General features: G+C 39.0%; 1 protein-coding gene across 1 annotated transcript in view; it reads right to left on the reverse strand.

The window, feature by feature from the left end:
- Window positions 1-14042, reverse strand: part of LOC107118574 (centrosomal protein of 192 kDa-like) — a 68068-nt gene that overhangs the window by 21192 nt on the left and 32834 nt on the right. Inside the window, exons 18-21 of the mRNA XM_015420937.1 lie at window positions 11627-11768; window positions 10205-10374; window positions 8702-8825; window positions 7374-7479 (exon numbers count right to left, since the gene is read on the reverse strand). Coding sequence (XP_015276423.1) covers window positions 7374-7479; window positions 8702-8825; window positions 10205-10374; window positions 11627-11768 — 542 coding nt within the window. The remainder of the gene's footprint in view (window positions 1-7373; window positions 7480-8701; window positions 8826-10204; window positions 10375-11626; window positions 11769-14042) is intronic.

The following is a 14042-nucleotide window of genomic DNA, read 5'->3' on the forward strand; positions in this document are numbered from 1 at the left end:
AGCAGAACAGTTTCTTCTCAGAAGGCTGCCAGTAGTTACTTTTTGATGTTACTTTCTCATTCATGAATATCAGTAAGAATAAGGCTCCTTTGATGTGCATTCCATGGTTTTGATCCACTGGAAAACCTTGTCAAGAGACTAGGCCCTTTTCATAGTCTCTTGTTCAAAATTCAAACAGTGGTTCAGGCTGAGGCCTAGAAAAAACATGAAAGTTTTCTTGTCCTTGAGAAACCAAGGTCAAGCTGACTAGCTTCAGAAGGAGAAATAAGGAGGTTTTCACAGGAGCTCGGTAGATAATTGGGCTGAGCAGTTTCAAGGCCACCAGAGTGGGCCTAATTCCATCTTGTTAATGTAAATGTTTATGTGTTGGAGGAAGGTATTTGCTTAATTGGATATGATGCAGCTGCAGAATGTCAGAGCTTACCAGACTGGATGAGTCATCTGGTTAGTAACACCAATGGTTAGTTAAGTTACATTATTGGGTCTACACCTGATTGGTCAACCAGAATCATACCAATACAGTTTATGAGGAAAGATCTTTTATTCTACTTTCACCCTCTATCTGGTATACAACTAGTTTTGGGACACTTTACACTGGGTGAGCCAGAACAGCTGGGCAGCTGTTTGACTTGGACTTTGGAATTATCTTGGACTCAGTCTTAGATTGGAACCGATGCTTGTAAAAGTGCTTAGGTTAGTTATTTAGCTTTATAACTTTTATTCTCACAGTTCACTGCTCTTTTACTGTATATTCCTGCAGAGACTTTTAATAAATAACTTTAATTATATTTTGTGGTGTTCTTGAACTCTGGGGCTTCAATCTGAATCCAGTACTTCAGCTTACATGAGGTACAGCTACCAAAGTAACTTGTTTTGAAACTCGCCTTGTAAGTGTACAACCTTGCAAGGTTGACTTTCTTTCTTTCTTATTAACAATTTTTAACTTTTAACAATAACATCTATACAGATAAACATAAAACAAATAATTTTTAACAATTAAAAATAAATCATATCTTGATACAGAGGATTTTGAGAAAGAAAATCTTATTCCATTAGGTAACCAACTATTGGATACCAAGTCTTAACCAGCTTGTTCTGGTATTGAATTAATGGAAAATTAGTGAAGTTATAAGCCATTTTACTTAAAATAAAATAGTCCCAGATTTTATTTAACCATTGTTGAACAGAGGGTACTTGTCTACTGATCCATTTTACTGCTATCAAAGTTTTTGCTATGGTCAACAAAACTGAGAGTTGTTCCTTTTGTCTTTTTATAATATTTAATGTTGTCCAATGTTCTAATAAAATCACTCCAGGTTCAAGAGGTATTTCAATCTGTATAATTTCCTTTATTTTAATCAAAATTTCAATCCAAAACTTTTGTATCAAGGGACAGGTCCACCAGCAATGTAAAAAATTGGCTGATTGACCACATTGTTTTTTGCACTCAGGTGAGTTTAAGCTATTTATTCTAAATAGTGTGGTTGGGCACATGTACCATCTTGTTATTATCTTCATAGTTTGGAGTTTAATAATAAATATTTTTGATGTTATACTTGGTGCTGCCCAAATCTTGTTCCAGTCTTCATTTGTTAATTGAGTTTGTAGTTCTAATTGCCATTGTTTTTGGTAAAGTTTTTGCTTTTCTTCGTCTATCTCATTTAGAAATTTATATAGGTTTGTTATTAATCCAAGTGACTGTTCCTTATTTTCATGTAAAAATTGTTCAAAGGGAGTCGTTTGTCTTGACCTGGTTGGCAGCTGTAAATCTTTTCAAAAGTTTCCAATTACAGAGAGACTAGCTGCTACAACCTTCTGCCATTGTGTGCTGCCCTACTGCAGCCAAAAAATGACTAAGAAAAGAAATGGAAATGATTCGAATTCTGGCTCTCCAGTAACATCTTACATTAAATTTTCAAAGCCGCTTCGCATGACGGAGTTCTGTGGGAGGGGATTCCTCCTTCGGAAAACAGGTTTGGTGTATTGGAGTCCTCAGAAGACCTGAATCCCTCTAGTTCCCTGCAAGTTCCATTCCTGAATGATGAGGTTTTTGTTGAGAGTGTGGGAGAGACTGTTATTTCCCTCCAGAAACCTACTCTGAATTCAAGTCCTATAAACACTACAGCTTTAAGAGAAAATAGAGAAACCTCAAAAGCAGACATAACCAAACTGATTGGTGATCACTGTCTTCTAACGGCTGAGACAGTCATAGCCATCTTCCAGCAACTAAATATGATATCAGCCAATCTGACCAGTCTGGAAAACTTACTTAAGAGAAATTTGGAAGGAGGCATTTTATATCCAGCAGCGTCTGAACACTCACCCAAAGGAGAGGCTGGTTTTAAGCTACTACAAAAGAGAGACTTTGATGCTGCTTCCTGCCATCCTCCAATTTTAACTGATGAAGTTGCAGACCAGCCCTCTTCTAAGGACTCTCTGATATGGAAAAGTTCTCAGGTTGCCCTGGAAATTGCTCAGATTGCAGTAAATGCAAGCAGCTGGGACAGCAGACAAGAAGTGATTTTTTCATTATGCCGCTTATTGAGGCAGGTTGGAGGCAGGTGAGGTTGATTTAGAACAAATTGAAAGACTTCCTAAACCTCCTACAATCAGAAGACTGGTTCTTCTATTTAGACAACCCACTATCCCATGGATGCTGCTTAAGATGAGAGGCTTCTTAGGTACATTTGGCTTTCGTCCAATTAGAGTCTTCCGGGACACAAGAAAGAGCCCTCTCCTCCTGTGTGGTGGTGGCCGTGATCCATTTGATAGGGACTCGCAGGAAACCCAGAAGCAACAGCATATGGACAAAGCTATGGTGTCCTCTATGGACTGCAGTGGAAAATCAACATTATGCTCCAAATCTCCTCCCAATCTAGTTAGTGAATTGAAACAATCCCTGTGTGCAACATTACATCGATATCTTAGGAATCAGTGAACTAAAGTGGACAGGAATGGGTGAATTTAACTCAGAAGACCATTATATCTACTACTGTGGCCAGGAATCTCGTAGAAAAAATGGTGTGGCCTTTATAGTCAACAAGAGAGTGCAAAAGTCAGTACTGGGATACAATCTCAAAAATGACAGAATGATTTCTGTCCGATTCCAAGGCAAACCATTCAACATCACAGTAATCCAAGTCTATGCCCCAACCACTGATGCAGAAGAGGCTGAAGTAGACCGGTTCTATGAAGACCTACAACACCTCCTAGAACTAACACCAAAAAATGATGTCCTCATCATCATAGGGGACTGGAATGCTAAAGTAGGAAGTCAAAAGGTAACCGGAATAACAGACAAGTTTGGCCTTGGAAAGCAAAATGAAGCAGGGCAAAGGTTAACAGAGTTTTGTCAAGAGAACACACTGGTCATAGCGAACACCCTTTTCCAACAACCTAAGAGGCGACTCTACACATGGACATCACCAGATGGGCAACACCGAAATCAGATTGACTATATAATTTGCAGTCAAAGATGGAGAAGCTCTATCCAGTCAGTAAAAACAAGACCTGGAGCTGACTGTGGTTCAGATCATGAGCTACTCATTGCAAAATTCAGACTTAAACTGAAGAAAATCGGGAAAACCACGAGGCCATTCAGGTTTGACCTAGATCGCATCCCTGATGAATATACAGTAGAGGTGAAGAATAGATTCAAGGGTCTGGATTTGATAGATAGAGTGCCTGAAGAACTATGGACGGAGGTTCGTGACATTGTACAGGAGGCAGCAATCACCACCATCCCAAAGAAAAAGAAATGTAAGAAAGCAAAGTGGCTTTCTGATGAGGCTTTACAAATAGCAGAGGAAAGAAGGAAAGCGAAAGGCAAAGGCGAAAAGGAAAGATTTACCCAACTGAATGCAGATTTCCAGAGAACAGCAAGGAGAGATAAGGAGGCCTTCCTGAATGAACAGTGCAAAGTAATAGAAGAAAACAATAGAATGGGAAGGACTAGAGATCTCTTCAAGAAAATTGGAGAAATCAAGGGAGCGTTCCATGCAAAGCTGGCCATGATAAAGGACAAAAACGGTAGGGACCTAACAGAAGCAGAAGAGATTAGGAAAAGATGGCAAGAATACACAGAAGAACTATACAAGAAAGACCTCGATGTCCTTGACAACCACGACGGTATAATCACTGACCTCGAGCCAGACATCCTGGAATGTGAAGTTAAATGGGCCTTAGAAAGCATTACTAACAACAAAGCTAGTGGAGGTGATGGTATCCCAGCTGAGCTATTCAAAGTCTTAGAAGATGATGCTGTTAAAGTGCTGCACTCCATTTGCCAGCAAATTTGGAAAACGCAACAGTGGCCACAGGATTGGAAAAGATCAGTATACATTCCAATCCCAAAGAAGGGCAATGCCAAGGAATGTTCAAACTATCGCACAATTGCACTCATATCACACGCTAGCAAGGTCATGCTCAAGATCCTACAAGCTAGGCTTCAACAGTACGTGGATAGAGAACTACCAGAAGTACAAGCTGGGTTTCGAAGAGGTAGAGGAACGAGAGATCATATTGCCAACATTCGCTGGATTATGGAGAAAGCAAGAGAGTACCAGAAAAATATCTACTTCTGCTTCATTGACTATGCTAAAGCCTTTGACTGTGTGGATCACAACAAACTATGGCAGGTCCTTAAAGAGATGGGAGTACCAGACCACCTCACATGTCTCTTGAGAAACCTGTATAAGGGCCAAGAAGCGACAGTTAGAACCGGATACGGAACAACTGATTGGTTCAGCATAGGAAAAGGAGTACGACAAGGATGTATACTGTCACCTTGCTTATTTAATATATATGCAGAGTACATCATGCGAAATGCTGGCCTGGATGAATCACAAGCGGGAATTAAGATTGCTGGGGAAAAGATCAACAACCTCAGATATGCAGATGATACCACTCTAATGGCTGAAAGTGAAAAGGATCTAAAGAGCCTCTTGCTCAGAGTAAAAGAGGAGAGCGCAAAAGTGGGCTTGAAGCTCAACATCAAAAAAACTAAGATCATGGCATCCGGCCCCATCACTCCTTGGCAAATAGAAGGGGAAGCTGTGGAAGTAGTGACAGACTTCACGTTCCTGGGATCCCAGATCACCGCAGACTGTGACTGCAGCCATGAAATTAAAAGACGCCTGCTCCTTGGGAGGAAAGCGATGGCGAACCTAAACAGCATGATAAAAAGTAGAGACATCACCCTGCCAACAAAAGTCCGCATGGTCAAAGCAATGGTATTCCCAGTAGTCATGTATGGCTGTGAGAGTTGGACTATAAGGAAGGCCGAGCGCCGAAGAATAGATTCTTTTGAACTATGGTGCTGGAGAAGACTCTTGAGAGTCCCTTGGACTGCAAGAAGAACAAATCAGTCAATCCTCAAAGAAATCAACCCTGACTGTTCCCTGGAAGGCCAGATAATGAAACTGAAGCTCAAATACTTTGGCCACCAAATGAGAAGGGAGCACTCACTGGAGAAGACCCTGATGCTGGGAAAGATTGAAGATCAAAGAAGACGGGGATGGCAAAGGATGAGATGGTTGGACAGTGTCATTGATGCAACGAACATGAAACTGAGCAAACTTCAGAGGACAGCGGAAGACAGGAGGGCCTGGTGGGATCTAGTCCATGGGGTCGCGAAGAGTCGGACTCGACTGTGCGACTGAACAACAACAAAACCACTTCAATGGATACTTCATCTCCTCCCCAATGCCGTAATACTCAAGAAAATATTATCCAACAGCCTGAGACCTCTAAGTCCTTTAACAATTCCTCTTTTACTCTGGACCTTTCTTTGTCATCTAAGGTTATCCAACAAGCACTTGATATGCAGCTGCCCCCAAAGACTTGCAAGATCCCAGAAGGAGGGGCTTTTATTGATTTAACCTTAACAACCTTAACAAACCTTAACCTTCTGAACAAATTCAGAAGACATGGCTCCTAGGCCAACTGAGCAGGAAACTCAAGAAATCCCCCTGAGAACGGTTTCCCAAGCATGACAGTATCAATCCACAGGGACTCAGAAAGAGACTGCTGCCCTTGAACTTCTATCTTGGAATGTGGCTGGAGGAACACGATGCATCTCTCAGTACCCAGATATTATTTTCTTCCACCGGAATTATGGTATTATTCTTGTACAGGAGACTTGGTCAGATGCTGATTTAGTTTTAGAAGGTTTTAATTCTTTTAGAGTTAATGCAGTACCAGGGTGTGGGCCGGGGTGACTGAAAGGAGAGTTGGGTATTTTAATATCGACATCTTTAAAAGTAAAATGTATAGTAAAATCTCCTTTGGGGCAATTGGCGATGGCTGTGAATTTATCTTGGGCAAGAAAAAAACCTGACAATTATAAACAGCTATTTACCCCCTCTACGTAAAAAATCTGAGATAGAAAAAATTTGATTGTCCCTAGAGGAGTATGTAAGGGCCCTAATGTTGGAGCATCCTGAGGCCATGTTACTTCTAGATCTGACCGACGAAAGGAAGGTGCTTCCAGTGCGGCAGAAAGAAAGAAACTGACGGGATGTCCACACCCCTCCGGGCATGCGTGGTGGGGTTCCTGCGCATGCCTGAGGTCTGGGCGCAAAAATTTGTTAAGAGCTTGCTACAATACCGATCGATCCAGCGCAGGCGCACTGTATCCCATGGGTGTGAAGCACAGAGACCACGTCAAAGATCAATAGATATGGCCCCTACAACCCACTCCATTCAACACTCTGGCTGTAACATTCTGTACTAACTGTAGATTCTGGACAGTCTCCAACTGCAGTTCCATATAACGTACACTGCAGTAATCTAGTTTAGATATTACCAAGGCATGCACCACAGTGGTAAGATCTTTCCTGTGCAGGATGGGCTGCAGCTGGCTCACCAGCTGAAGTCAGTGAAAGATACTGCTGCCACCTGTTTATCTACAGGAGGCCTGGGTCCAAGTGATGTTACCAGTTTCCCTGCTCCTGCTACTTGCTGCCAAAGATGACCCCTATCTTAAATTACTTTAAAAGCCCACCGTTGAAAAGAGAATGTAGGAATAGATGTATCTTTATTTCAGTCCAACAGAGCTTCTTTAAATGCTCTTTGTGATAAGCAGCAAATTATGTGGAGGAATTCAAGTTACAATATGGGGTGATACCAAACACTTTTAGAGGTAGAATATAGAGAATCTAGAAATCCTATATATTTGTCTCAGTCCAGTATGTTTAAAGACATGAATATTATAGCAGAAAATCAGTTTTCAAGAATTACAGCCCCTACAAACAGCTGGATGCGAATCCAGCAGCACCTTAGAGACCAACAAGATTTTTGGGCTATAAGCTCTTGAGAGTCAAAGTGCCCTTTGTCAGATACCAAACTAGCAGCTACAAAAGTAAGCCACTTACCTTTTGTTCATTATCACAATGTATGTAAATAAGACCACTCCATGGAAATAAGGAATTGTTTTCTGCGAGTGATGGATTTGGGCTCACATAAATTGAAATGCAGCTTCTAGGAACAAGTTGAACAACTGAACAGTGAGTCTTAAAGATAGGAAAAAACCTACACCTACATTAGTTTTAAAATGTCTGGTAACATTTTAACAATGTTTTATCACTTTTCCTACAAGGGAAATATTGCGGCACTAGTGCTAGATCAAATTACCTGAACAGAGAATATGCAAACATGTTATCTTTCTGCATGCATGTATTACTTATTACGGATAAAGACCAATACAACAGCAGCATTAATACATGAAAGGTTACATAAACTGTATTAAAATGAGCAGGTAATATTCATTAACTTAATACAGAACAGTGAAGGGCTCTAGCAGCTTCACAAAATCTGACCACTTTCCCCGAGACCCAGGAATATGGTCTGAGAGACGAAAGGCAACATATGAATCCTCAGGTTGGCCTTGCATTTTTTTTGAAGAATAGGAGTAATGAAAACTTTTCTGAGATCACAATGAAAGGGCAACACAATAGTACATTGCTCAACGTTCAACTTCTCCACCTTCATAACGGCAAGTGCATTCCTGAAACTATTCCACAATATCTCATCTGTCCTGCAAAACTGTGTAAGATAGGGCACTGAATCCAGCCAATGCAGGCTTTTCTTTTGGAGATTAATAGATTAAATTTAAGAGTTTTTGTAATTCAGTATCCCAAATCCTTTACCGAGTCTTTCTGCATGTCTGGGTAGAGAAATGGTGCTTAGAAAAAATACTGCAGCTGTAGGTGTAGAGTACACCTTTAGAGTTTCAGAGTACAACAGGTATTGTTGGCTCAGACTCCCTTCTGTTAAGAAATATTTCTATGAAGATAAATGACATGCACTTGACAAAGACTCAGTGAGCCTAAAATTGTTATTAAAATTAGTAAAGATGTGGTTATATATTCTTACTAATTTTTCTGCAAGGAAAGAGGTTATTAACAGCAAACAATGTATTCTTTTTTCTAAATTGGTTCTTATAATAGTTTCATGCTATTAGATTTAATGGCCACCAACTGTTAACTTTTAGATCTCAGAAGCTACACGGGGTCAGCCCTGGTTAGTACTTGGATGGGAGACCAAAGAAGTCCAGAGCTGCTACACAGAGGCAGGCAATGGCAAACCACTGCTGCTCATCTCTTGCCTTGAAGGCTCTACAGGGTTGCCATATGTCAGATGCAATGACAACACTTTCCACCACCAACTGTTAATTCAATGGAAAAGTAACAGAAATACTTACCCAGGCTCAATAGTTCCATGCTGAGGTGTTATTGTAAGACAATGCGCAGGCCATGAGAGCTCAAATTTCAATGACTTATTTGAGTTGTTGGTTATTTGTGTATGTCTAGTGTCTGTTGTTCCACCTAATAAAGAAAGTGCAATATTAACAACTGCATCATTTAGGGACCAAAGACAATAGTCTCTGAATGCAGAGATGAATTAAGGACTTTGTGCATGCTCTCCAGGCTGTCAAGAATAAATATTGTTAACAAAGAAAGTGACTAAAGAGATTTCACTGCCTCTTTGAAGGTGGGAACTAGCAAGCAGACTGTGAACAAAGAAAAGGGCACTGATGAATATGACAGTGGTGATACCACTGAAGTCCCCAAATTCAACTGCTAATCACGTTCTACAAACAACTGAAACAATGCAGAATGCCATCCAAAGTTCATCTTATCACTTTTTAATGTAAGAACAGTATTATCACCAACTAAAATTTCTCCAAGACAAATTAAATGGGCACAAAATTTGGGCATAATATTGATTTAGATCAGCGGTTCCCGAACTTATTTGGCCTTCTGCCCCCCTTTCAGAAAAAAAAATTACTCAGTGCCCCTCTGGACATCTACCTTCAAGAAGTGGACAAAAAGATGCACCTGGATTGTTCCAGTGCCCCCAAGGGGGTGGTATTGCCCACTTTGGGAACCAGTGATTTAGATCAATGGTTAAAAATATGGAAAACAAATGTAAAAATTACCAAAGCAACCTCATTCAAAGAAAATATTTATAAAACGTTTCATAGATGGTACATGACTCCAAAAAAATTAGCAATGATTTATCCTGATTTATCAAATGATTGTTGGAAGTGCCAAAAAATGTTGGATCATTTTTCTATATGTGGTGATAATGTGATAAAGCTAAAAAGTATTGGTCTTGGATTCATGAAATGATACAAAAAATGTTAGGTTGTATTGTACCTTATATACCTGAATTGTTTTTATTGACTATAATGCAAGAAAATTGTAGAAAATAAGACTTTTACCTTATTATACATATATTGACAACTGCAAGATTATATGCTAAATATTGGAGGAAAAATGAAGTGCCCTCTAAAGAAGAAATTATAAACAAAATGCTTGAGACTGCAGAGATGGATTAACTAACTTTAATTTTGAGAGGATGAGATGAAGGAAGCTTTGAAAATACATGGTCAAGATTCTACAAATGGTTGGAAGATTACAGTAAATAAACCATATGGACATATAACCAAATTAGAAGATAATACGGACTATACTTTTAATTATAATGCAACATATTTTCATATAAGGTAGAAAATATGAATTCACAAAGTAGACAATGTATGAGGTAACAAGACAGTTAAAACAATGATGTATATGGTACCTCCAAACGTTTATGTATTTATGTTTGTTATAAAAATAAAATCCTTTAAAAAAATTACTCCAAGACAAGAACTTATGGCCAATATTTTTACTAGGCATCGAAATTCTACATAGTTACTTACTAAGAGAAGGAGCTGAGAGACTCAGAAGTTCAGGCTGCACAGTCCAGGTCTCCTGAGAGACAAGCTTATTCTCATTTTGGCTTTTGGTATTGGATGGAAGTACACAACCATGAGGGCCTTTAACAGGGAGTACATCTAGAGTCATGCTTTGCTTCTCAGGCACACCAGGTCTACAAAAAGTTTTTTTAAAAAGAATTGTTAAACTCATTGGTCGACAGAACATATTGGCCAAGTATTTGTTCCTCTGCACATGTACGTATGTACACACATACAGATTTTCCTTCTACACTCAGGTTAGATCTTTTCTACAGTTAGATAGCAATACCTTAACTGGAGAGAGGAGTAACATTTTATGACCTTTACTTAGAAACAGAGTACTTTATAGAAAATGGAGCCTACATAGAGAGTTAAGCTAGATTTGAACCCAGAAGCACCTTGGAGATCAACAAGATTTTGGGTGGTATGATGCCATTCCTACTTGTATGATGATGGGAGCTTTGACTCTTGGAAGCTTATACTTCCAAAACCTTGTTGGTCTCTAAGGTGCTCCTAGACTCGAATGCAGCTGTTCTACTGTAGACTAACACAACCACCCTCTGAAACTATCTACATAGATAGGTGGTGTTTGCATTATTTCAACTGAACACCAAAGAGCAGAGAGTTTTGATGGTAGAATTCAAAAACCATAAAACAACAGAACAGCACAGTTTCACTACTGGGAGAAGCAAGCAGGGGAGTAAATGTAGAATTTAACATACAACCTTCAACCTCAAACAGGCTTTTTTAAAGAGTATATGAAAAACATCACTAAAGTTAAGATGACAGGGATTCATCAGGTGGGTGGGAGCTATCTAGAAGTTAAGATCCTGGCTCAAATATTAGGAAGATCCACAGCAGCACTTAGTTTCAACCATGGGTCATTTCCTGCAGAAGCGCACAGGAGCGGAGCTCTGGCAGTAAAGAGCCCAGGGGTTGGGCACATGCAACAAGCCTCACCCCCTGCTCCCAGCAGCCCTCAGTCAGAGCAAGAAGCAGCCAGGTAAGTTGCAGAGTCCCCCCCCCCCGGGGGCCTGGTCCAAAACAGTCCAGTGGAGCCTGAGCGGAGGGTGTTGCCTTCTGACATACTTCCGGTGATGTCATGGGGTGTGGCATATGCAAATAGGTTATGCTAATGAGTTGTGCTAATGAGCTCCTGCACCTTTTTTTCTACAAAATGACCCCGGGTTTCAACCTAGTATCTTTCAGGTATATTCCTCCCAGGAAGAATTCCAAAATTTCCATGGAGAAAGTTTAAAGCAGTCACAGAAATAAACCAACAATGTATCTACACATACTTTTTCTTAGGCAGGGTAAAGTTCACCAAGGCAGAGAAACATTGTTCCAGGATTTTAAAAACACTAAACCAAAAAAATCTGTTATTACCTATCCAATGCCATACGATGTGCTGATGGTGGCAAGGCATTCAAAGAAGCACTAGTAGATGCCTTATAAACATAAAGAATAATCCTCCGCATGTTTATGTAAAAAACCTGGATATCATTTGCTTGTTGTGGAAGATCACATACTAGGAAAAGACATTTAAAAATAAGAGAAATGTATTAATCGAACAAAAGTGCAATTCCTTCATATTGCTGTACCAACTGTAAACTGGTCTGACGTCAATAAGCAACCAATGGGATTTGGTCTGACATCAATCAGCAATCAATAGGTTTATTGCCATCTTTAAATCTAGTAGTTCTCCATTGTACCAGTTTGGAAGTTGTACTCCATTCATTTCACACCAAACTTATAGTTTGATAATGGACATTCCACTTTACATGGTAGTACACATAGTTCATTTGTAAAACGTGTCGTATAACAATATGTACACGTAGTTTCTTGTGGGTGGGGTAGAGATGTGAAGGTCTGAAAAAACAGAGGTCTCCCTCCAAACTTAAAATTCCAACAGAGGAAAAATATAAATTTTTGCAAGTACAGAAGAAAGTCCTATGAAATATTTTCTTTTGAAATGAGTGAAATGCTTTTTAAGACTAAGTTTTGTTCACTCACAATGTGTACTATGCTGATTTTTTCCAACAATGTACAGTATAACAAATGATAATTCTTATATAATACTGTATATCCAACATATTTTCAAGTACAAACTGGTTGTAATAAATTCTGTTCACAATTAGTTTGCCTACAGAACATATTTTCTTTTTTTAATGTTATTTTTATTATTCACACACACACATATATATAGACAAATACTCAAAACAAAACAAAACATAAACATTACATAAGACATAACACATAAGACCAGACCCTTTCTTCCTTCCTTTCATTAAGCATATCTAAATAATTTTTTTTGCCAAATTGTTCTTTGCTTATGTATTCATTTCAATCCATTTATATACATTCGACCATATTTTTTTAAAAGTCGAATTCATATTTCCGTGGAGCTTTTTGTGTTAAGTTATCCATTTCAATCACTTCAACCACTTTGTTAATAAAATCCCATCTATCTGGTGCCTTATCGTTTTTCCAATACTTAGCCAGAACTATTCTTGCAGCTGTCAATAAATGAATTACCACATATTTTTCGTTCTTTTTCCAATTTTCAGGCACTATATTTAATTTAAAAAAATTGGGATCTAATGGTATTTGTAACTTCGTTGCCTGAGTTATTAACAACTGATCCTCCTTCCAATATTTTTTTACCACTGTACATGTCCACCATGCATGATAATATGAGCCTACTTGGGATTCACACTTCCAACAGATGTTACTAGTCCCAGGATAAAAACGGGCTATCCTATCAGGTGTCAGATGCCAATGGTAACACATCTTAAAAACATTTTCTTTTAACGGTACAGCCTTCAGCCATCTCACATTCTGCCAGATCTTCTCCCATTTATTTAAATCAATAACCTTCCCTATATTATTAGCCCAAGCAATCATTGGCATTTTATTACCCTTATCTTTCATCCTGTAATCTAACATAAAATAATATATCTTCCGTATCATCTTGACATCCGTGCCTACTAATATTTTGTCAAAATCTGACATATCTGTACATACATCTATTTGTTTGTCCTTCACATACCTAGATATTAATTGATTTCTCTCCCACCATGATAATTGAATCTGTTGAGATTGTAAAGTTTCCTGCGATTTTAACTCATTATTCTTATGTAACAAAACATCATAACACAAAGCTCGGACATCCGTCATCAAATTGGGCAGCGAGACTGCTTCCAACGGGGCTACCCACCTTGGCAATTTTTTGTAAAATAAACTTTTTATCTCATTCCAAACTTTTATTAGACTTGCCCTTATCCGATGTTGTTTGAAGTACGAATGAGCTTCGTATTTTGCGTACCATAGAAAGGCGTGCCACCCTGACATTAAATTATGACCCTCTATACTTAGGATCCTATGATTTTTAAGGAGTATCCACTCTCACAACCATGTCATTGCTGCCGCTTGATAATAGAGGCGCCAATCCGGGATCGCTAATCCGCCTTTTGCCTACGGCCATACCACCCTGAACACGGCTGATCTCGTCTGATCTCGGAATCCGCATTTTTGGACCCTTTCCTGCAAATATTTGAGTTTGATTCTCGGTTTTTTCTTTTCCCAAATAAAATCTGAAACTAATTTATCTAATTTTTAAATAAAGGTATAATTCTTAAGTATTGGGATATTCTGAAAAAGAAATAAAACCTTAGAAAGTAGAATAATCTTGACCGTGGCGACCCTCCCCATCAAAGAAAGCTGTAGGGTGGACCACTTGTCCAGATCTCTTTTAATCGAAATTAATAATTTTTCATAATTTTCTTGTATTAGTGTACTTGTT

The sequence above is a fragment of the Gekko japonicus genome, unplaced genomic scaffold (genome assembly GCF_001447785.1).
Source record: "Gekko japonicus isolate JY-2015 unplaced genomic scaffold, Gekko_japonicus_V1.1 scaffold2855, whole genome shotgun sequence".
In the NCBI taxonomy this organism is placed as follows: domain Eukaryota; kingdom Metazoa; phylum Chordata; class Lepidosauria; order Squamata; family Gekkonidae; genus Gekko; species Gekko japonicus.